The sequence below is a fragment of the Conger conger genome, chromosome 11, assembly GCF_963514075.1.
Source record: "Conger conger chromosome 11, fConCon1.1, whole genome shotgun sequence".
NCBI lineage: Eukaryota > Metazoa > Chordata > Actinopteri > Anguilliformes > Congridae > Conger > Conger conger.
This window is the reverse complement of record NC_083770.1, coordinates 16,610,102-16,633,624: the sequence shown is the minus strand read 5'-3', so window position 1 is coordinate 16,633,624 and position 23,523 is coordinate 16,610,102. Positions and strand designations below refer to the sequence as shown.

Below are 23,523 nucleotides of genomic sequence, written 5' to 3'. Positions count from 1 at the left end.
TTGAGCTCCCTGGCTGCGATCTGCACACCCCAATGAGTGACCAGCGTCAACGCAGAAGTACACAGCCGTTATTCGAATAAAACGTGAACATTACCGTATTTTCTGAATACAGAAAGGCCAGAAGAAACCACCTCCTGATAGGTTTGCACAACAAACTGATCACAAATATCAAATCTGTGAAATTTTGTTCATCATGGTCAATGAAAACATGCATCAAGTTAAGTTCCCCATCACTTCTCTCCATAAATGTAAAACCTACACATCAGTAAGTACAGTATGAACACAACTGCTCAAAAGCACCAGTTGCCTTGACGACTCCTCAGATTCATGACTCAAAGCTGAGGTGCCCGACTCAAGACCACATCTTCCTGAACACCCCTCATCTGACACACAATTCAGAAAATGACAGTATTTCCTTCATTTCCTCCAAAAAGTCCTTTATGATGAGGTTAAACAATGTGTGTCTGTGTGTCGTTGTGAGTTTTGGGGTGGGGTGGAACCTAAGTTCCTGAGTCAAGCTCTCACCTCTGCATCTCCCCCAAAGAACCTGTACTTGTAGCCACACTCCACACAGAGCAGAGCATCCTTGTGCTTCTCCTTAATCTCCAGGAACTGCAGCTCCAGGGGGGTGTAGATGCTCTTGGTTCTCCTGTTGGGGGCGCTGGTTTCCTGGGGACTCTTTTTGGCAGGGCCTGCGCCCCCACTGCCCGGCTTCACAAACTGCCTCAGGCTGAAGCCCTGAGCCTTCAGAGACAGGAGCAAAACGACAGAGACATGTCCAGGAATTACAAACCCACACACTCCACATACTCATACAGAGATGAAAGTGTCTGATGTAAAATCTGCATTGTTAGCAGTGCATCTTGCTTTTCCATTACTTCCTACTAGTTTGTACAGCATCTCTGGGTTCACAAAAAACCCCTTTACAACAACAAACTATTACAGACTATTGGGGTCAATCAGTGAGGAAAATTCATAATGAATTGAAAAATCCCCAGAGAAAATATGACCATTTTTCAATGCATTCCATTGGATTTTGCCTGAATCCTGAATTGAAACCAAATTGATCCTGAACCCTTTGTCCTCATTATTATTATTATTATTAGTAGTAGTAGTAGTAGTAGTATTAGTCAGGGCATCAGCAGTATTTATTCATATATTTGTTCATGTTTAGAGATGTGTCCACTTCCGCAAACCTGTTCTTTAGAAGGGCCCTCTGGGCTTTTTTCCACTTTGACCTCTTCCTCTTCCTCCTCCCCCATGGTTGTGGCCCCTTGGTCTCCGCTGTGGCCCCCCCCGGCCCCATTCTCTGGCTCTGGGGGCCCGGAGTCTCCCTGGCAGCTGAAGCCCTTCAGCCTCTGCAGAGTGGTGGAGGACAGGCTTCGTCTGGAGCAGGCCGGCCCTGTGTCTGCACACCATAAACACAGCGGCTTAGGGAAGACCTGTCAATCACAGTCCTGTCTCACACAATGGCCCCACCCTGTGCATCCCATTAACACAGATGGTAAAGGAGAAAGATGCCAATCTCAACTACAGTGCATCCGGAAAGTATTCACAGCGCTTCACTTTTTCCACATTTTGTTATGTTACAGCCTTATTCCAAAATTGATAAAATTTTAAAAAATTAATCAGAAAAATTAAAATTTGAAAAATTTCTGCTGCTTTGAAGGTCCCAATGAGCACAGTGGCCTCCATCATCCATAAATGGAAGAAGTTTGGAACCACCAGGACTCTTCCTAGAGCTGGCCACCCGTCTAAACTGAGCAATCGGGGGAGAAGGGCCTTAGTCAGGGAGGTGACCAAGAACCCGATGGTCACTCTGTCAGAGCTCCAGCGTTCCTCTGTGGAGAGAGGAGAACCTTCCAGAAGGACAACCATCTCTGCAGCAATCCACCAGTCAGGCCTGCATGGTAGAGTGGCCAGACGGAAGCCACTTCTTAGTAAAAGGCACATGGCAGCCCGCCTGGAGTTTGCCAAAAGGCACCTGAAGGACTCTCAGACCATGAGAAACAAAATTCTCTGGTCTGATGAGACAAAGAACTCTTTGGCGTGAATGCCAGGCGTCATGTTTGGAGGAAACCAGGCACCGCTCATCACCTGGCCAATACCATCCCTACAGTGAAGCATGGTGGTGGCAGCATCATGCTGTGGGGATGTTTTTCAGCGGCAGGAACTAGGAGACTAGTCAGGATTGAGGGAAAGATGAATGCCGCAATGTACAGAGACATCCTAGATGAAAACCTGCTCCAGAGCGCTCTTGACCTCAGACTGGGGCGACGGTTCATCTTTCAGCAGGACAACGACCCTAAGCACACAGCCAAGATATCAAAGGAGTGGCCTCAGGACAACTCTGTGAATGTCCTTGAGTGGCCCAGCCAGAGCCCAGACTTGAATCCGATTGAACATCTCTGGAGAGATCTGAAAATGGCTGTGCACCAACAGGTGTGCCAAGCTTGTGGCATCATATTCAAAAAGACTTGAGGCTGTAATTGCTGCCAAAGGTGCATCAACAAAGTATTGAGCAAAGGCCGTGAATACTTATGTACAAGTTTTGAGGGAAAAAATGAATTTATTCCATTTTGGAATAAGGCTGTAACATAATAAAATGTGGGAAAAGTGAAGCGCTGTGAATACTTTCCGGATGCACTGTATCGGCTCCTATTCTGCTTTAGCCTAGCCATACGAGAGGACCAGGAAGAGCCTGTGTAGTTACGCGAGTCTACTGTTCCACTCAGCCATGCAATTTCAAAGCACTGTGTAAGTGCTTAGTGATAAATAGCTTTTTTAGTGTTAGCGCCACATTTTGCCCAAATAGACCTTCCATTTCGTACCCAACAATCTAGGCTATCCATGAACAACGACGCAAACCCATGAAATGAAATTGAAAAGTACGGATCAACAGCTCATCGTAAGAAACCCCCACTGAACATAACACCAAGGTTCAGACCTCAGCTTTCTTTCCAAACATGTGGCTCAGCCTCACGCTTCTCCCTACACAGGATCGCCAAACTCGCAGAGTGGAGTCAAAGGAAGACCACTCGTATTCAGCTGCATACAGACTGGGCTGGCCTGAGCCCACCCCCACCCTGGGCAACACAACTGTTAACTGCGCACCGCCCCCCACGGGGCCACTGGCCACAGTCAGAAAATGGCACAATCTGGATTTGGACCCAGACCACAGGCCCTGGCATACCAATGCTAGCCAACCAGAAATCATGAACAATGACATCACATCACTTTCACAGCAGCCTATCCTGAAGAGACCCAGATAATCGGGGGCCACTCCAGCTATTTTTGTAAATGCAGGGGTGACGGTTTACTTTGTACAAGTCCAAAATCCAACTACTGTAAGGAGCTAATGACACCATGAACACTGCAGCTGTAACTCCTGACAGCTGCCTTGACTCGCTACATTTACTGTAGCTCAGCACAAAACTAATTCCCACCTGTAGTTCTGTTGCTGCAGACGAGGACGCCCGTGTCATCATCCTCGGCATCATGGGACAGCTTCGCTCGTTTGTTGTCAGACTCTTCCTTGTTCGCAGGGAGTTTCTTCTACATTGCAGACCGAACATTCACAATATAGCTACAGTTGGCTACATAAGTAAATGTATCCACAGTTCTACTTTCTACAACTATTTCAGAGAAATGCATAGATTGAGGTGCCTTGCTGGTGACCGTGGGCTGCACAAAAATATACACTCATTGAGCACTTTATTAGGTATTTGAGACTTTTTTAGACTTCAACTGATGCAGCCTATCCACTTAAGAGTTATGATGTGTTGTGTGTTCAGAGATACTCTTCTGCAGACCACTGTTGTAATGTATGGCTATTTGCATTTCAGTCACCTTCCTGTCAGCTAGCTTCAACCAGTCTGGCCATTCTCCTCAGAGGAGAACAAGGCCTTTCTGTCTGCAGAACTGCTGCTCACTGGATTGGGTTTATTTATTTTTGCACCATTCTTTGCAAACACTAGAGACTAGTGTGCGTGAAAATCCCAGGAGATCAGCTGTTCCTGAGATACTCAAACCACCAACTGCCACCAACAATCATTCCACGGTCAAAGTCACGGTCACTTAGATCAAATTTTTCCCCCCATTCTGATAGTTGATGTGAGCATTAACTGAAGCTCCTGACCCGTATCTACATGATTGTATGCATTACACTGCTGCCACACAATTGGCTGATTAGATAATCGCATGAATAAGTGCGTGTAATAAAGTAAAAATGGTCGTAATAAAGTGCTCGGTAAGCGTAGATTGCTCTGTTAACTACATACTGCAGTCAGTTGAAGAGAACCACCTTGTAAAACGTCAAAACGACCTGCTTGTGTTGCGCGTGAGCGCGTTGAACGTTTGGAAATGTCACTGAGGGGAAACACTAGCCACATGAAAGCTACAGCAGTTACAGGCTATGTTGTTTTCACGTTTGCTTAACTGTCTAGTTCCACTACTACTACTTTTTTCTACAACTTACGAAGCCAAATGACAGGCTGCTCTAGCTGTTACAGATATGCAACGGACGGTGTCCCGTATCGGATCACCGCGCGTGCTGGTCAGACACCTTTGCACTTACCTTGCCTGCGAGCCCAAAGTGTCCAGCACTGCGATCTGCAGGTTTAATTCCGGCCGGAGTGCCGCTGTCATTTGCATGCTTGTTAAATCCACTGAAGAATCTGCTAATGGACGTTTGCGCGGTGGACTTCTTGATTGCTTTCGGCATTGTTGACAAGACTTTTACAGAATTTTGTACGCGTGCAAAACTGCAAAGCTCAACTGAAAGCACATGTCATACAACAGATAAAAAACTCCTGCATGAAACCAGCAGAAATTCTACACGCTGCACACAAAGCTAATGCTCGTCCCGGCGAACTTCTTGTTGGCGCCTGCGTGACGTTTTGGGGTCCTACAGCCATGCGCAAATACTACAAGCGTCAAGCCTCCTTTGATTTCTCGCTATTTTTAGGCCACAATGTGATTGGTCCACAAAATGAATGTGGATACAGTTTTTAAATGACATTTACTGTAGCTACAGTTTGCTACAGTAGCAAGTTCTGATATAGCTACTGTAGCATAAATATGAGCTATGATTTATTCAGAAATAATTGCCGTTCGTATTAACTAAACAATCACCAGACGTATTTTTATACCAAATTAACCAAATTAACTAAACAACGGTCTATGCGGTTGTAAAATGTGGTCGGTCCACTGAGTTACGTTTTGATGATGTCACTTCCGGGCCTTCCTCTGTTCCAAATGTGCTGGATTGTAAAGTGAACCACAAGAATAAAACGCAAGATTCGTTGCTTTCGTTTTCTATTCAAGAAAGGACAATAGGACAACTGGATGTGCAATAAGCGGCTTAATCATGTCTCGCATTCTAAACAGTATTGTTGCAGTTTGCCCAGATATGGGGATTGGTAACAAAGGACAACTTCCCTGGCACTCAAAACGATTGAAGTAAGACGTAAAAAAAAAAGTATTGGTACTGACTGGGACCCGCAAGGTCGGTGATTCGATCCTCGGTGTAGCCACCATAAGATCCGCACAGCCGTTGGGCCCTTAACCCTGCATTGCTCCAAGGGAGGATTGTCGCTCTGGATGAGCGTCTGCCAAATGCCATTAATGTAATGTAATGGAAACATTTAAACAGGCTAGCTGTATGGAATTATGTCCCTATTATAATGAAAAATATATATGAAGCATATATTGAAATACTGACCCAGTGAAACGATTTGATTTTCGAAATTACCAAATCCTGTGGTCTATTTGTAATTCATGGTCATGAAAAATTCCATCTATTCAGCAATATTAATGTAACTGAGAAATAAGTACAGATGCGTGTTATATTTTGTATGTAATTTTTCATGTTATGTCATTTTTTTTTATTTAGTAACGAATTAAGATATTTCCAGAGAATGACCATGACTCCTTCCATTGAAGGTACATTTTCGATTCATATATTTGACGTGTAAAATAAGTGTAAATTTTGAACTTTAAATTTGAAAGATGAAGCCACAAGGGGGAAGTGTTGCGTCACGTAAAGATCTCTTTTGGGAAATGTTTTTTCCTTCCAGTATTCTACTACTGCATACCACACAGGTGTCAAACTCCAGTCCTGGAGGGCTGCAGTGTCTGCTGGTATTTGTGGTTTCCTTTCAATTAGCAGCCAATTAAGGCATTAAGAACAAGGTGTGTGGACTCTTTAGCCAATAAATGACTTAAATTCATCACTTGTGCTGAAACACAGCAAAAACCAGAAGACACTGTGGCCCTCCAGGACAGGAGTTTGACACCCCTGGCATACAGGATGTATTGAGCATGGGAGTATGATATGGTAAATACAACTAAACCTTTATACAGGTTATGAAAACATGAGTAAAATTTGGTCAATTTGCATATATTATCTCATACATGATCATGATGTTATTTCATTTTTATGTATTTCTTTTGATAAATGAACTGACCTGCCAAACAGTTGGGGGATGTTTCTTCCACCAGGGAGGCAGAACGTGGTGATCATGGGGAGGAGCACCTGGTTCTCCATTCCGGCTCAAAACAGGCCGCTAAAGAACCGAATCAACATTGTGCTCAGCCGGCAACTGAAGTAGGGTGTTTTTCTCTCTCATGCGCGTGCTCACCGTGTTTATCTCTTTATTTCTCTCACTGTGGATGACTCCACACAGTAATAACATGACGTAACATACCATACCATGCCATAATGATGAGAACAAGCCATTCAGAACAGCAATTCTCGCCTTTTCCTAAAACTAAAGTGTACCTACTGCTTAGTTTGCTTAAAAGTATCTAGCACCATATGCAGCCTGGTGTTGAAAACCTCCTGTGTTTCTGCCTCCATTTTCTGATAACAGTATAATTATTTTGTGTGCGTGTGTGTGTGTGTGTGTGTGTGTATGCGTGTGTGTGTGTGGGTGTATGTGTGTGTGTATGCATGTATGTGTGTGTGTATGTGCGTGTGTGTGTGTGTATGCATGTATGTGTGTGTGTGTGTGTGTGTATGCATGTATGTGTGTGTGTGTGTGTATGTGTGTGTGTGTGTGTGTGTGTGTGTGTGTGGGTGTGTGTATGCATGTATGTGTGTGTATGTATGCATGTGTGTGTGTGTGTGTGTGTGTGTGCATGTATGTGTGTGTGTGTGAGTATGTGTGTGTGTATGCGTGTGTGTGTGTGCATGTGTGTGTGTGTATGCATGTATGTGTGTGTGTATGTGTGTGTGTGTGTGTGTGTATGTGTGTGTGTGTGTGTGTGTGTGTGTGTATGCATGTATGTGTGTGTGTGTGTGTGTGTGCATGTATGTGTGTGTGTGTGAGTATGTGTGTGTGTGTATGCGTGTGTGTGTGCATGTGTGTGTGTGTATGCATGTATGTGTGTGTGTATGTGTGTGTATGTGTGTGTGTGCATGTGTGTGTGTGTATGCATGTATGTGTGTGTGTATGTGTGTGTGTGTGTGTGTGTGTGTATGTGTGTGTGTATGCATGTATGTATGTGTGTGTGTGTGTGTGTGTGCATGTATGTGTGTGTGTGTGTGTGTGTGTGTGTGTGTGTGTGTGCATGTATAGAGAGCCCCCGGAGGGTGCACATCACCTGGCCCCTGACTTCAGCTCAGCGCTCCGCTTGCTGGACACTGCTGACCTTGCGGAGCAGGTAGACCAGGTGTGGATCATTGGAGGGAGCTCTGTTTTTAAGGTGAGTGATGTCACTCAAATTGGAGCCACGTCCTGTTAATCATGTACAGTAGCAGGGCTGCGACATGGTTTTTATCTGCGGACACATATTGCATCTATGAGTTTATAGATATTGGAGTTTGTAACTCTGGGCTTGTTGGTTCACTTTCCAGCGGGGCCACTGCCCTTTAACAGAATACTTAATGTGAATGTTTTCATGATAGGTTATTTGTATGTAAAGCATATAAGCTGTGTGTGTCACTCTGGAGAGCATCTGCTTAATAGCTAAAATGGAATGGAATGGATTTCACACCCATACGAATGGTTAGTTTGCAGACCCTTTCTTTACAAGTGGCATTTTGCCCAAAAGTTACATTTTGGGTAATTTACCACTTTCCCAGAGTACTACCTATCCATCCAGACAGTTTAAGTAACATTTGATGAGTTTTCTTTAAGTTTTCTAGGAGAATTTCACCTTGATACAACAGACCTCTATCGATATTTGTGAGGCCCCATATTTGTGTGGCGCTTAATAAAAATGCAACATCAACGTCTCTTTCCAAATATGCTGCGGTTACTCAGGAACATCCACCATGCTTAATTTGTGCACCATTTATAGTACAGTATTATAATTTACAAAATGTACTCTATCTGTGAGTTTCATAATTTACATCAAGTGAGACTCGAATGGTTCTGTTCAGGGCTCCTGTTTTAGGAGCATTTGCTCCTGAAAATTGATGTGAAAAATTATTTATGAGCACACATACTAATTGGGATGCATTAGTGTGCTCCTAAATTTTTAAACAAAGGACCATACGCATATGTTAGCACAGAGCCCTGTTTTGGCCACATAAGCAAGTATTTATTCATTTTATGGATCTCAGTTTTTTTTCTGGACCATAATAAACAGTATTGTTATGATGAGATGAAAGCGTTCCCATTCTATTTGAATTCTTGTTCTAATTGTGATGGTTATTTCATATATTCAGGCTTCTGCCCCTCTGAAGTCCTTGTTGTGTCCCTGCCATTAAAACACACAGGTGGGCTATTTCCATGCAAGCCACCGGTCGAAAATACTGGAGCTTATTAATTCACGTGTTTATGTGTGTGTATGTGTGCAGTGTGTGCATGCTTGTGTGTGCATGTATTTGTATTTTGGTGTGTGTGTGTGTGTGTGTGTGTGTGTGGCAGGTGCTTGTTAATGGTCCTCTGGAGTAATGAAAGAGGCACTGTAGTGACACTTATCAGGCAGCTGTGGCTCTGCTTCCGCTGCTTCACTTGGAAACCAAGTCCTCAGTAGTATAGCAGTATCTTATACCACACACACACACACGCACCTTTAAACAGAGTTATAAAATGGCAGGAACAGGAAATGAGCCCAGTTATGATGACCACGGTCCTAGGTGACTTTGAGGTTCTCATCCATCGTTATGTTGGCGAAGCCCTTGTTCTCCTCACGGGCAGGGAGAGGAGAGGAGGAAAGGAGGCAACGATGGAAAGAAATCCCCCAACTCAGCTCTTTTTAACGCACCTTAAATCAAGAGCCTTGAAAAGTCAAAAGAATCAACTCCTGGTCGACTCTATTTCCCAGTTCACAAACCCCTGGCTGTCAACATCTGTACACCTAACCATTCCCTTAATCTGATAACCCTACTCGCATAGGGTTAAAATGAGTTCTAGGTTAGCCTACCATATGAAAGACAGGTAAAATAAAGTGAAAAAACAAAATCTGCCCCTCTCTGTCGCTTTATCTCTTCCCTCCTCCCCACTCCACGCTATATCAGGATGAAAGAGAACCCCCTCTCGATGAGGTAAGGTCACCGGAGCTTTGATCTTGTGTTATGATTTCATTCGGAGGGTCGAGTCACGCAGACGCGTGACGGAGAGCATCGCTCGACCTCATGGGAACCTGTTCGGGCGTCGGACCTGCCGTGATCTGCCTGCTTGTCTTTTACACTGATTAGACTTTTTAAAGTACATGGCATTTATACAGTTTAATATTGTTCAATCAATCAATAGAATAAAATCTAAATGTATTTGTTGCAATTTATACCTTTTTGGCATGTGCGTCATTCATGCGATTGTGTGATCTGGGGTATGGCATATGGTTGCCAGGAGCCAGCAGACATTTAAAAGTGGACAATACAGGTCATTTGGACAATGACACAATTTTTGCTGTTTTGGCTCTGAGCTCCACTACATTGGTTTTGAAATGAAACAAAAAATATGTATCAATATTGGGTGCAGCCGTTTTTATACCCTGCACTTCTTCCTAAAATCAGTTGACCTCCTCAGAGCAGGTCTAAAGGGGTTAAAGACCATTCAAAGGAATAACTCCAGCAAAAGCTTTCACTTGAAATTGGGCTTTTAATTCATGGTTTATGTGGATATGTTAAAACGTCCCGTCCTTCCTACAGCTCAGTCAGTCGACGTTGCCGGTTTCGTTATTGGCACTTTCCGTGCTGTTGGCAGACAGCCAAATGTTGCAGCCTGCAGTCTGAGTAGATTGTTCTGTACGCACTCAACGGCCTCTGATCGCTGTCTGTAAAGACGCCTGTGATATGGATGAATATCGCATTCACAGTATAATTAAGCAATCTTTGCTCGAGACCGAGACCTTGCAGCGGAGAGGATACACGGCTCTCTCGCTTTGGCTGCTATAGCAGAGAGACACTCATAAAAGAGAGCCTTTCAACTAATTTGTGTTTAAATTCTTCCCTCCTACGCACGCACCCACACAGGCACACATACATACACACGCACACACACACACATTCACAGGTACAAACTTACAATTGCGCAAATCAGGTCTACAAGTTCAAGGTAGAGGTGAGTCAGTTTCTTGATGTCTGTCAAACCTCTGACCCTCCACAAAGCTACCTACAGACGTGCACACACATGTCACACACACACACACGCACACACACACACATCACACACAGTCTGTTTGTTTACAGCGAATGCACAGCAGCTCTCTTCTGGCTCCCTGTCGTCATGGAGATGATTCAAGGGTACGGTGTGAATTAGTGCCCCCTCCACTCTCTACACTTATCATTGAATCAGTTTTATTAGGCCTGAGACACCAACTGTTGTGTCTTAATCCGAGGTGTGGTACACATTAAAATGTCCGGTGTTAATTCAACTCATACAGAGTACCCTTGTTCCAGTAGGGACCATATTGTATGTACGTTATTATGTACAATAACACTGAACATTTATTGTGTAGGGCTGAAAGAACTCGATCTCTCACACACACCACTTGCATTAAAACACACACACACACGCAAAAACACACACTAACCATCGTTTTCCTGTGGGATCTGCAGGAGGTGATGGAGGCCCAGGATCAGAGGCGGCTATTCGTGACTCAGGTCCTGCAGCAGTTTGACTGCGACACCTTCCTGCCTCCTATCAATCCCTCCATCTTCCGCCTCCTGCCAGGGTGAGTGGAGAAGACCCTTCTTCCCTCTCTCTTTTCTCCTTCCCTTTCTGCCTCCCTTCTTTCCCATCCTCTTTCTATCTCTCATTTTAACTTCTCTCTGTTTCTCTTTTCTCAGTCTTTCTTTCTCCCCGTCCCCCCCCTCTAGTTTTTCTGTCTTTTCTTCTTTCACGTTTTCTGTCGAGTCTTTCTCATGTTCTGACATTCAGCTGAATTCTAACTCAGAGTGCAGTACACACCGTGTCTTATGTCCTGGTCTGGGTAGGAGTGGTAACCATTCAAACATATGCTTCCACTTTAAATCTATCATTGGCAGAGCTCTGTACAAAAGTCAGGTATCATAACTACTTTAACAAGCCATAAGCCATAAACACCATTGAATGTATTGGCTCAGCTGCTGGGAGAGGACTCTTCTTGCAGCTAAAAGCTGGACCTAAAGCCAGTTTTATGGTGTGGACACCATCTGATTGTGTACACAATCTGAAGTTGGAGTCATTTGACGCAAATTAGGGCAGCCCTTTTTAGAGACCCTGTACTTCCCTGCCCAAGTCTGTTCCAGTGGGTGAAATAAGGCGTAGAGAGAGCAATTTCCATGTTTGTCTTTCCTCTGCAGGTTCCCGGGAGTACCGGAGGGAATACAGGAGGAGAATGGGATTCTGTACAAATACGAAGTCTATGAAAGTATACAAACCTGAGCCTGTCCCAGTCCTTTGTAATCATAATCATAATACCAATATTAATAATAACAATATAATATATTAATGGTATTCATTAATGAAAATAAATATAATTTTCCAGAGTGGGTTTGCACTTTACTGTAAGAATGCAGGAACTCCGTTTGGGAAGTGTGTCCTCAGTGTCTTCTCCAAGGGAAGGTCAGTGGGGAGAATAAAATCACCCTGGAATACTGACAGCTCATCCAGACAGAGAACACACACACACACACACACACACACTCACACACACACTCGCATACATACATACACACACACACACACTCACATACACACACACACACACACACACGCTCACATACACAGGTATGTAGATGCACAGTCATGAAATTATGAGTTGAGCATCCACACACACCCAGACATGTAGACCAATGGATTCACACAGCCAATACTCTATACACAATACACCCGTGTGCACAAACATACTGTACATACACATGTACATACAGACACACATGTAGCCTACATACAGTATGTGAATGCATGCTCTACATATACAGAAACAAAAACATGTGGGAGGGAGTGAGGCAGAGACACTCACACAAACACACACATATGCATAGTAATACGGTTCCGCAGCTCTTGTACAGTACCTCTCCTTATTGAGCAGGTGTGTCATCCCAGCGACTCGAGTGCTTTGAGTGCACCTGTCAATCAGGAGCCGTAGCTTACCACTGGCACTCTCAAACTCAGGCACACATTCACACAAATAACAATTCTTTGGGAAGCCTGTGTATTATTACACTGCAAGCGAATGGGTGGGGAGATATTTTTTTTTAGGCTGCAATAATTTCCCAAAAGGCTTCACATGAGAAGGCAATGTTGCGTTTCGGATGCAAGCGCCAAACTGACATGTGACTGAGAGGTAATTGTAGGTTTCTTGTCATCCCGACTCAAGTGAGGTGAGGCAAGCCTTAAATCGGACACAAAATGTTTACCGTTCCCCTATTGGGCCTACAGCTAACCTACAGACAAAAGTGTTCATTTCACTCCAAAAACACATTAATAATTTATTAACTGTAATATGCGTAAACTCATTAACCGTCATTTGGACGTGCGTCTCATTGCGCGCGGTAATCATTGCGACGGGGTCCAAGATTACAGTTCGCCTCGAGACGCTGTGGGCAAGTGTGTCTCGTCTGCACTGCTCCTTTCCTGGTTCAATCGGCACGGCTCTTGCTAAATCCAACCCTTCGCCTGATTAATTACAATTTCCTCCGTGTTTTTGAAACACATCCGAGCGGTTCTTTCCGCTATTTATACTTGAAGTGGACAATTTGGGTTCGTTTCAGGTGGGTTAATTATCCAGAGATTACAGCCGGAGCTTTTCCAAAACCTGAATTAATCACAGAAGGGTGACATTAACATTTCCGATGATAAGGCGCTGTTATTAGCTGGCTGGCGGACTCGGACACCTGGAGAATACATTATCTGCGGCCTACTTCATGCTCTTCCTTCGGTACACTTCAACTGAGAGGGGTACAATCCAGCTATTCCATCTTGGCCATCTTGAAAATTGAGCTGGTTAAGCTAGTTATGACCTGGTCCATCAACATGGCCAAGCTGCTCTAGGTGGGTACGAACTGGTCAACTAACTTAGTGTTTTTTAGCTTGTCTGTGCTAGTTGTTTTCATAGCTTGAGGTGGTCAAACCATGTTGACCTGGGAGTTGGTCTGAACTGATGAACCAGCTACCAGTGGTTTCAAAAACCTAGCTTGAGCTGTTTATTTCAACTTTAAATAAATCTATTCTGTTACAGGTGTGGGGTCTTCTTTTACAAATTGATAACATGCACCCCTCATCAAGGTTAACCTGCTTTTTGTTACATACCATCAATTTACATAAAGGATATTTCCTGAAACAACTCTGTTCTTTGTTCAAACTTTGTTCAAAGGCTCAGCAGTAGCATTGAGCTCTGAAATCCATCAAAGCTCCACTCTCTGCCACTACGTAACTTTTCTCAATGTGCAGATGTGACATATCCTCTGCACTATTGTTGGCTTATTGATCAAAGCACTGGCTGTCTGCTCATGTAAAATATACTTTCTGCCTCCAGTTCATCTTTGTCCAGCGAATGTGTTCGTGAAGTGAAAATGTGAGTACAGATTCATCTTAAGCTCTCTTAATATCTCATTGGTGACACCCCTTCCACTGGTCATAAATCCTGGCCATGTCAGCATAGAGGGTTTTTAGGGGTGATGTATAGCTGCCCAAAGTCACCAAGGGATGGAAGGATTTAGTTGGCATGGTAACCGCTGACTCGCCTATCTGCGTCAGCTGCGCAGAGGGAAACTGAAGTGGCGGGCGACTGCACAATGTTTTGGAGGTCCCTTACCCTGGCACAGACCCTCCTGAACTGACCAAGGGCATGGCGGCAATAGGACAGGACTACATTGACAACTGTCATCCCCCCAAAATCAAGAAAATAAAATGTTTTTAATTAACAATTTAATGAGAATGTTAACGGTGCTAATTGGTGCTAATTATGTCACGGCAGTCTTCCTGATGTACATAGATCAGTGTATGGCTGGGTGAGAATAAATAACATGTACAAAACGTCGAAATAGTAGCGGGCAGTGAGAAATGGGGGGGAAAACACACCTTATGCACATAGTGTACCTGAAAGCATCTCACGCCTCATTGTGACATCACCAAAAGCAGACTTCTGATTGGCTCTTTCCCGTCACTTGGCGTAGAAGCTCCACCCTCACCACTTTTCACTCAACCTCCAGCTCTGCAGCAGCTAAATGGTCTCTCTCACTCTCTCTCCCTCCCTCCCCTCTTCTCTTTTCTCTCTTCTTCTCTCTCACTCTCTCCTTCCTCTCTCTCTCTGCTCGCACCAGACCTGAGAGCACAGGCACCTGTCCTTTTGCGCACAGCAGTTTGTCGGCAGGTCTGCCTCTTCTTCACTCAAACCCACACATCTTTTCATCCTTTCCTCTCCCTTTCTTCCTCTGTGCTTGTTATCCCTGGAAACCGCCCAGCAGTCTGAACTCCAAGCATCTTGTTTTCACAAGTTGGAATATCTGCTCCTGCTCCAAGATGTAACTCCAGCCAGGGGAAGTGTTCAAGAGACCCAGCAGCAAAGCTTCATAACCACAAACTACAGGCAAGTACATCTCTTCACATTATATACTGTAGATGGTGTTTTGTGCAGTAATCAGGTTTTTGTTTGAAGAGGAGGAAAAAACATTAAGTGAAGCATGTGTCTCGTTTTCATTTGTTCTTAGATTTATGTCAAGTGCTTTGTTAAGAGAAAATGTCAGTGTCTGTTGTCTGCTTAACTTTTTGTACTCCCTTAATCATCATTGGAATAATTTTCTAATGAGAATGAGCTTATTTTCTGATGAGTTTATTTATTCATTTTAGGAGTCAACTGAGAAGAACTAAATTGTATTTACCAGTCTGTTTTAATCAGATTTAGTGTTGTTTTGTCCCTCTGCTTTTGGCAAGCAGCCGTGACATGATTTTTTGCTTATTTTATTGCGTGCAAGCCTGCCTGAGCCTCTACTGTCCTGGCTCTTTCAAAGGTCTGCTCAGCTCAGGGTGTAGAGGTTGATGTTGCGTGTATGTAGCGTTAGCTAAGTGGAACGTCAGAGGGCCAAGGAGACTCTGCAGCCATGTTTTATGTAGAAGAAGTCAGGACAGGACCGTTTGCCACTTCTGCAATTTGCTGTCTGGTGACAGGTGGAGGGAGGTGGGATGGGGGTGGGCAGTGTGAAGGAGTGTGGTCACAATTATCTGGGAACAGATAATGTCTAACTTTCCAAAATGGGACTGAATTTATTTTATTGACAACAGCACAGCAGGTACTGAGATATAGACTGACCTCAAGATCAGAGAGGGGAGAGTTTTAAAGAAAATGAAATATATGCAGCACACATTTAAAGTATCTAAAGCAGAAAATTGTTCCATTAGTCGGAGGGGAAAAGTTCAGGCTGTAAAAATATAAGCTGTCTTTACATATTGAGGCTAATGACTATGAAGCACTCAGTGTTTTGATAGGAATCTCTGCCTGCAATTTAGAAGCTTAATCTTGAATATCTGACAACATGACTTTGGTTCTTGTCTCTGACAAGGATGGGTGCAAATTATGCTGATTTAAAAAGGAATTGCCGCCTCTCTAGATGCAAATCTCCAACATAAATGTGTCCAACCACTACAATTTCCCTGAATCACAGAATAAACACAGCACATTTGGTGACAATCAAGCTGACCCACAATATGTGGAGTATGAAAACATGTATGAAATGTATGAAACATGATTGAGGGAGGCCTATGAAAAAGAAGGTGAGAAATTCTATTTCATTTTTTTTCTAATGGCAGTGATCAGTACAAACATACACATTGGATGATGACACGCTTCCAATAAATCATACATTACTCACCTTGTATGATGTAACAGAGGAATCATTTTTTCTTCTTATAAAAAAATATATAAATATATATTACAACTGAAAATGTTGTTCACTGATTCATTAATGCACTGTAGTCCAGCACAGAGATTGAAGACAAAACCATTGGTTGTAAATGAAGGACATTCAGTTGGGCTACCAGACATAGGATAAGACAGTTCCAGCGTTGTCAGATGCCGAAAACCAAATAATTGTACAAAGACAGAATTATCGTCTTTGAGGGTGAACTATTGTACATTCAAATGTAGACTGTGGTGCACCCAGAATTGCTCCCACCGTATCATTTTTAATGGTCTTATTTATTTGGCCGGACATTGTGTAAGACGAAAGGATTTTCTTCATCTTCGCTTCTGTTTTTAGGCTGATGAAGTGGCAAAATTTTGAGGGGGGCGGGGATCGTATCGTATATCGTGCAAGGGACAAACTATTGTACAAATGCGATAACTATTGTACAATCCCTTCCAACTTCCAAAAATATTGGAACAGGAAGGCCAATTCCTTTGTTTTTGCAATACATTGAATACATTTGGGGTTGAGATAAAAAGATGAACACGAGACAAGAGTTCAGAATTTCAGCTTTTATTTCCTGATATTTACCTAGATGTGCTAAACTACTTAGAACATAGCACCTGTGGTATCACACCACCCAATTTTTAGGTGAGCAAACATATTGGTACAGAGAGTATTTATATAAATGAAAATAAATAACACTTATTATTTTGTAGCATATCCCTTGCTTGTAACCCATTGACATCCCCAAACTGTTGTATTCTTCTTTTGTGATGCTTTTCCAGGCTTTTACTGCAGCCTTTCGAGGGGTTTTTCCCTTCAATCTCCTCTTCAGGAGGTGAAATACATGCTCAATTGGGTCAATCTGGCCTTTCGATTCTTACTACTGATGAGTGGTTTGCATCTTGTGGTATAGCCTCTATATTGCTGCTCTCTAAGTCTTTTTCAAACAGTTGATTTAGATACCTTTACCCCTGCCTTGTGGAGATTGTTTGTGATGTCACTGACTGATGTTTTGAGGTTTTTCTTCACAGCTATCACAATGTTTCTGTCATCAACTGTTGTTATTTTCCTTGGTCGACCTGTTTGATGTCTGTTGCTCAGTACGCCAGATGTTTAATAAATCTAGATACAAATCAGGAAATAAAAGATCAAATTCAGATCTGTCATCTTAGGTAAATCTTTTGACCCGAAACTCAGTTGTCTTCAGTGTATAGCAAAAACAAAGGAATTGACTTTGCTGTTCGAATACTTTTGGAGGGGACTGTTCATCTGGCAACGCTGAGTTCCCTATTGTAAATTAATGGTTCGTGTATAGGTTTCAGAGCTTCGGTCAACCGTTAATTATACCTGTGCCTGAACAGAAGATTGCACGTTAATGGAATTGCCTGGATGTAATGAAGCGGTGAGCACAGCGCAGCGGCAGTTAATAATGCGCTCCCTGAAGTTTCGGCGTGCGCTGACTTCCTCTTGGCCGCTAACGGCCGTCGCACAGACTGAAACGTGAACGATCGGATCGGCGCATTCGTGAAAGAATCAGATTTTCCTGTTTTACTGTTTACTTTCCATGGCTCGTCCAGCGGTCGCGTATTAAAGATAACCGGGCGGCTGGTGTTTATTCTCTTATTCCTTTCATCCAATAAAGGCTCTTAACTGCCCTGTGTGGTCCCTTTGAACTAGTGGAGTTTGTGGCCTGATAACGCTCTTCGCGCTGTCCTTTGAAGCTTTAACGCGTTTTTATTATTATCCTTATCGTCAAAAAAGCATGAAGATGTAGGTTCTTTTTGTTTAATTTATTCAGATCTTTGCGTGGGCAGTACCATGGAGACTGCGCAGTTGAAATGGCAAATAAATATAATTATATTCTTTAAGCTGAAAGTGGTTTGACCTTCTGTTAGGCTGCTCTTGATTAACTCAAGCCCACCCTTGCATTTAACGAATGATGAGATGGCTGCTCGCTTAACCAGCGCATCGCCATAACGAGGGAATAAAACCGGCATGCACACACTTGCCGCTGCCAGTCAATACCCGATTCAATGGCCAGACTAATCTTATCTTGTTAAAAGCCTACAGATTTGCGAAAAAGGCTGTGATGTGCTCACCCTCCAAAATGAGCATTGAACACTCACTTTGAGGGGGGACTGTTGCTTCACTAGTAGCCTATAGTTTGGGTTCTGCAGCACACTTTAGCAATGTGCAATACAGGATATGGAAATCTGCCTTAGTAGGCCTGTTTATTGAACCTAGCTCTTGACCAGTAGGCTAACTACTAGCCTCCTGGGGCAAAGGAGCCATTTCAGAATTGGTGTCTCCAAACAGAGAAAAGCTTGTTTTTACGTAAAAACAGTGTAATGTAATGGAGATTTGTTGACATTATCCGGGGACATTATTCCAGAGCCCCTGTCTTGTCTATGTGAATTTGTTCAACAAATATCCAGAAGAGAGCCAAATCTACAGCCATGACCGAAACAGCTTACTTGCCTACTATTTAGTATACAAGATGTATGCAACTTACTCAATAGTAGGCAAGCTTGCAGTTGCAGGCAAGACTCATTGGCTTCATGTTGAGCACAGTTTTGTTTGCTCCAAGACAGTCTGTTCCATCTTCTTTCCCCACTGTGTCACGCTTTATATTTAGCTGTATATTTAGATACTGTGCTCTCTGTCACACAATGACCCCCCCACACACTCTTATGTGAATGCCAACGTAGGAAAGGCTACATCAATGAGGGAGGGGGCGGGCATTATAAATTCTCTCTGTTCACGCTCAGCTTCAAGGTCACTGGCAGATATGGCAAAATGCAGAGGCTATAGAGTTTAAATGCCAGCTCCTGGAACCTGAGTTAAAGGGACAATAGGTAAGATTTTTGTGTTGAAACATTGTTACGAGACCATTGTAAATCCCTTCCTATCATTGAAAAAGGCTCACTGACATATTGACTCACCCTCTGCCTGTGTTTATAGTCCTTAAATTCTGGTTTCAAAATATACAGTTGACGGGCCGTCACTCTGTACCAAAACATTGCACAGCCAAACAATAATTCAAGCTCATTGGTTGAAAGGTGGTTATAATTGCCACAGCCAATGGCATGCTGCCTTATTCTGATTGTTTGTGTGTAGCTGCCAAAATTTCACTCCAGACAAGCTGTCACTGAAACTACTATTGCTGATTATCCAAGCGAAGACTACATATCTAGTTATATCTAGTTTGCTATTGGTAGCAACAGGCAAATTAGCCATAGTTAGCTCGTCGAATTTACAAATATCCACCTGAGGCAATACGAACACAGCAGCGAGCGTTGTGAGCATTGTTGCACAAGCATTGAAGCTAGTTCCAGAGCCAAATATCATAACATAGTTGGTTAGCTAAAGTGAACACTTCAAAAAGACAAAACATATAAATAGTGTTGTGCTGCACACTAAAGTCAACATTTCATAAATCTACCTGTTTGGCGAACATTTTCTTACTAAAACACTACGAAAAGACGGCAGGCTCTGTCGCATTTGTCACTGTCAACTTTCCAACATTTCACATTATATTTATTATATACATTATATTCTATGAGAAGCATAAACAGTGTTGTGGTTTGAGAGTGTTTGTTGCTGCAGTTCCTCTCTTGACCATTAGGAGTCCAAAATGACCTATGGTACCTTTAACATGTTCAGAAATGCTGCTTTTATCATCTAAATGTGAGACACTAAAGACACAAACTCTCAAAGAAGCAGTACAAATCCTGGTTGCTAGAAATAGAAATGATTGAATAGAGGGGCAGAGGTTAATTGGTTTTGTTGATTTAATTTATTCTACATGCATCCAGCTTCATTAGGCTTGAATATTAGGACATTAAACTTTGAGCCAGAAAGTCAGGACCATTAATACCTTACTCCCATACCTTAGATAGTGTTAAAGACCCGGTCTAGGACCAGGATAGGGTAAATGATAGGGAGATGGAGTGCAGAATGGTGGGTGGGAACAAAACGAACACTGCAGACCGATGAGTAACTCCGGTCCTGTCTGCCTAAACAAATCTAAATCAACCTCAGTTAGTCTTTGAAGGTTTACCGGGCTCGAAGTGGTGTGTAGCCAACCCCCAACAGAGATCAAGTCTCCTCCCAGGATCGTTTAACAAAAAAAAAAAGGATAAATAACAAAGGAAAATAACAAACAGTGTCCCTTTGGAAGGATATAATCCAGCTGTAGACACTCTTTACCAGAGTCACTAGACGGTGAGCAGAGGGGCAAATCAAAGTCACAGGATAGGCCAACAGAGTCGAGCACGAGTGAGGCACTGGGGCGATGGGCAGGAATTGTAAGAGATGCAAGGGTCAAAATCCAATCAGCAAACAGATCCTAAACAAAGAAGGCAATGGTCATACACGAGATCCGAACAGCAAACAAAAAAAAAAATGGCAAGGCGAGTCGTAAGTCAAACAAAAATACGGTCATACACAAGTCAAATCACAAATCCAAATCCAAAGTCACAAAAGCAAAAGGGTTGCAGAGCTTGTCTACCCCGATCGGTACGATTGGCGGCCTTTTTCAAAGGAACAAACCGGAAAAAAACAGCTCAACCTGTGTTTGACCAATTCAGACCAGCTCAACCTATGTTTTGAAACAGATGGTAGCTGGTAATTTTAAGCTGATCATACCTACATTTTTCACACATTGGATTTTTCAAAGGAAAGCACATGAAATATGAAAAGACCCAATTTCCCAACTCAACTCGCAAACTCTCCTCCTGAACTCCTCCCACGACCCACAATGCACATGCAAAATACGTTTGGAGAAGAATAGGTCCTATAATCGTTGCAACTGCAAACCACTGTACACAGTGAAATACTTGGTGTTACCTTTCTTTTGTTTTTATATGTCCCAGAGGGGTAAAATGTACCCAATCAGAATAACTGATAGGGTACAACTCTCAGAGTTGATTTGGTTTTCTGAACATTTTATTGCATGTATTGATAAGATGAAAGTGAAGTTTTCAATGTTAACTGGCCAAGGCCCCAAGTAAATACTTTATATAAATAATGACAAATACGATGACCATGTGAGGAAAAAAAAAGAAAAATGACAAGTGCCAGGCTTTAACAGTTATGACCTCACCTTTCCCCATGAATAATGACAAATATGTCTTTCACATTCATCCTCTCCTATTTATATCTGAGCTCTCCTTCACACAAGCTTAGTGTCCATCAACCCTCTCATGTCTTCTTTGCAGCACCCTTATCCTTGAGATCCTCAATTTAGTTTGAAAAAAATAATTTTTCTTTTTTATCTTCTTTTAAAACTGGCCCCATTATGTCTTGAAGTTATCCTCCCACACAGACTGCACCTTAGCAAGTTTACTCTTGTACACTTTCAACCTTTCCCTGCTATTCAGCGCAGGTGGATACAGTTTATTTCTACATCTCTCTATCTCCCTTTCTCCCTCCATATCAAGCAGTCTCTCTCCCGCTCTCTTCTATCATCTCTTTCTGTGTTGTTCTTGTTCTCTATCTCTATTTCCCCCTTCTCTCTCTCTCTCCTTTGCCCTTTCTCTATTTCCCTCTCTCCCTTCTTTTCACTCTTTTTCATCCTTCCTTTTCATCTCTCACTTTTTCCCTGTCTTCCTCTGTCCTCTGCTCTCTTTCCCTCTTTCCTCTCTCCTCTCTCTCCCGCTCTCCTTTTCATCTCCTGTCTTGCATCTCTCTCTCCCTCTTCTTTCCCCTTTCTTCATTTCCCTCTCCCTTTAGCTATTTCATCCATCCCTCTCTGCCTCTCTCTGGAGACAGACTTGACATTCTGCAGGTCTGTAGAGGGGCGGTAGAGGCACAGAGACAAGGCTAGTGTAACAATAGGCCACTGAGGCGCGCTGTGGTACTCTGCCATGCCAAGTGTCCTGCCCTTTTCATACCATGTCTCAATGGAGCTTTTACACTGACAGACAGCCAAGGTTTCTTTTCCTCTTCTTTCTTTTCCAAGCCAATGTGGTTTCTGTCGATAACGCAGGACAGGTACGGCAATTTAGGCAAAAAAATAGGGCTATGATAACTTATGTTATTTTTTGCCGGAGCTGGTGAATAATTATCCCAGCGAGAAACCGTGAGTAAGGCAGGTGAACACGTTGTGCCAGCACATCTCCGGGAGGGTATTTACATAATCGTGATTAAATAAAGGCACAAAAACTCATTATCTTTCAAGGTTAGGGTGAAAGAAGCCTTTCAAAGAACAATAAGCTGGATTCAAAGGTCTTCAAGATTTTTAGTGTTCCTGTCAATGAAACGCAAAACAACTGAATTAATGCACTTCAACTACAAAGGGAGAAGGATGAGCTGCGAAATTTCAATCAGCTAAATATTCATTTTTGGGGCCGGTTCATACGATTTGTTTTCTTTCCCTCTGCCTGCACTGTAGGTTTTATCAACACAAATTTATCTTCTCAGCTCTGCTTTTGTTCATGTCCGTGGGCACCATCCAGTTGTATGGAGGGAAAAGGCAGGATCTTCAACAAGGCAGTCATAACAAAATGGCCACTGGAAATGAGCAGTGAAGTGAACTTTGTACTCCTCTCTTCTCCCCTATCCTTGTTTCCTATTTTAGTTAGGTTTTTAAACCCTGCTCCTTGACTCTACAGTTACCCCAGTATCTCACTCTGTACTGACATGCGGTACTGTTTCTGTGCAAATGATCTTTCGGCAGAGGTGGGAAACTCAGGTTTAGAAAGTACAGTATTTTGTTCCAGTCACCTGGATTTGCTCATAAGTACAGTTCTTCAGCCATGAGGTAGAACAAATTTGTGAAATGTGCTGGCTGAGTTCATGGTTGGAAAAAACATGGCAGGACTTTTACTCTCTGACCCCTGGAGTCTCCGCTTCCGTCCTTTTTCAGCAATAGAATAAGACCAATTGTCCTAAAATAAATTATAATTTGTATTCGCATTCTTAGTAATAATTTTTTATTCATTTGTCCATATAATATATTCTGTGAACCCCACAATGTCTTTCCTTCTCAGCATCTGGTCATACATTCAGTGGCTTCCATGTGGCTGATGATGCTGATGATGTAGTTGTTGATGATGATGATGATGATGATGATGATGATGATGATGATTATTATTATTATTATTATTATTATTATTATGATATAGACGATCAGATGATATTATTTCAGGTTCTGCCCTTCCTCCGCAGGCCTGAGTGAGAGAGTGGTGCCTGGTGTCCATGTCCAGGGTGGAGGCAGAGGGGCACTAGCGGGGCGG

General features: G+C 42.9%; 2 protein-coding genes across 3 annotated transcripts in view; one reads left to right on the top strand and one right to left on the bottom strand.

Annotated features, from left to right (window-relative positions):
• The window catches only part of msh3 (mutS homolog 3 (E. coli)), a 54,117-nt gene extending 48,908 nt beyond the window's left edge, over nt 1-5,209 (bottom strand). The window contains exons 1-5 of one of the 2 annotated variants that reach the window (XM_061261747.1): nt 4,577-5,209; nt 3,447-3,555; nt 1,197-1,408; nt 526-744; nt 1-20 (exon numbers count right to left, since the gene is read on the bottom strand). The exon at nt 1-20 is cut by the window's left edge and continues 97 nt beyond it. In XM_061261747.1, coding sequence (XP_061117731.1) covers nt 1-20; nt 526-744; nt 1,197-1,408; nt 3,447-3,555; nt 4,577-4,723 — 707 coding nt within the window. In that variant the 5' untranslated portion in view covers nt 4,724-5,209. The remainder of the gene's footprint in view (nt 21-525; nt 745-1,196; nt 1,409-3,446; nt 3,556-4,576) is intronic. The other variant, XM_061261746.1, reaches the window with a different exon arrangement.
• A 14-nt stretch (nt 5,210-5,223) lies between these two features.
• dhfr (dihydrofolate reductase) lies at nt 5,224-11,923 on the top strand. Its single transcript, XM_061261748.1, has 6 exons — nt 5,224-5,460; nt 5,894-5,943; nt 6,502-6,607; nt 7,581-7,707; nt 11,012-11,127; nt 11,738-11,923. The coding sequence occupies exons 1-6, from the start codon at nt 5,369-5,371 to the stop codon at nt 11,817-11,819; spliced, it is 573 nt and encodes a 190-aa protein (XP_061117732.1). The 5' UTR covers nt 5,224-5,368; the 3' UTR covers nt 11,820-11,923.
• The last annotated feature ends 11,600 nt before the right edge of the window (nt 11,924-23,523 follow it).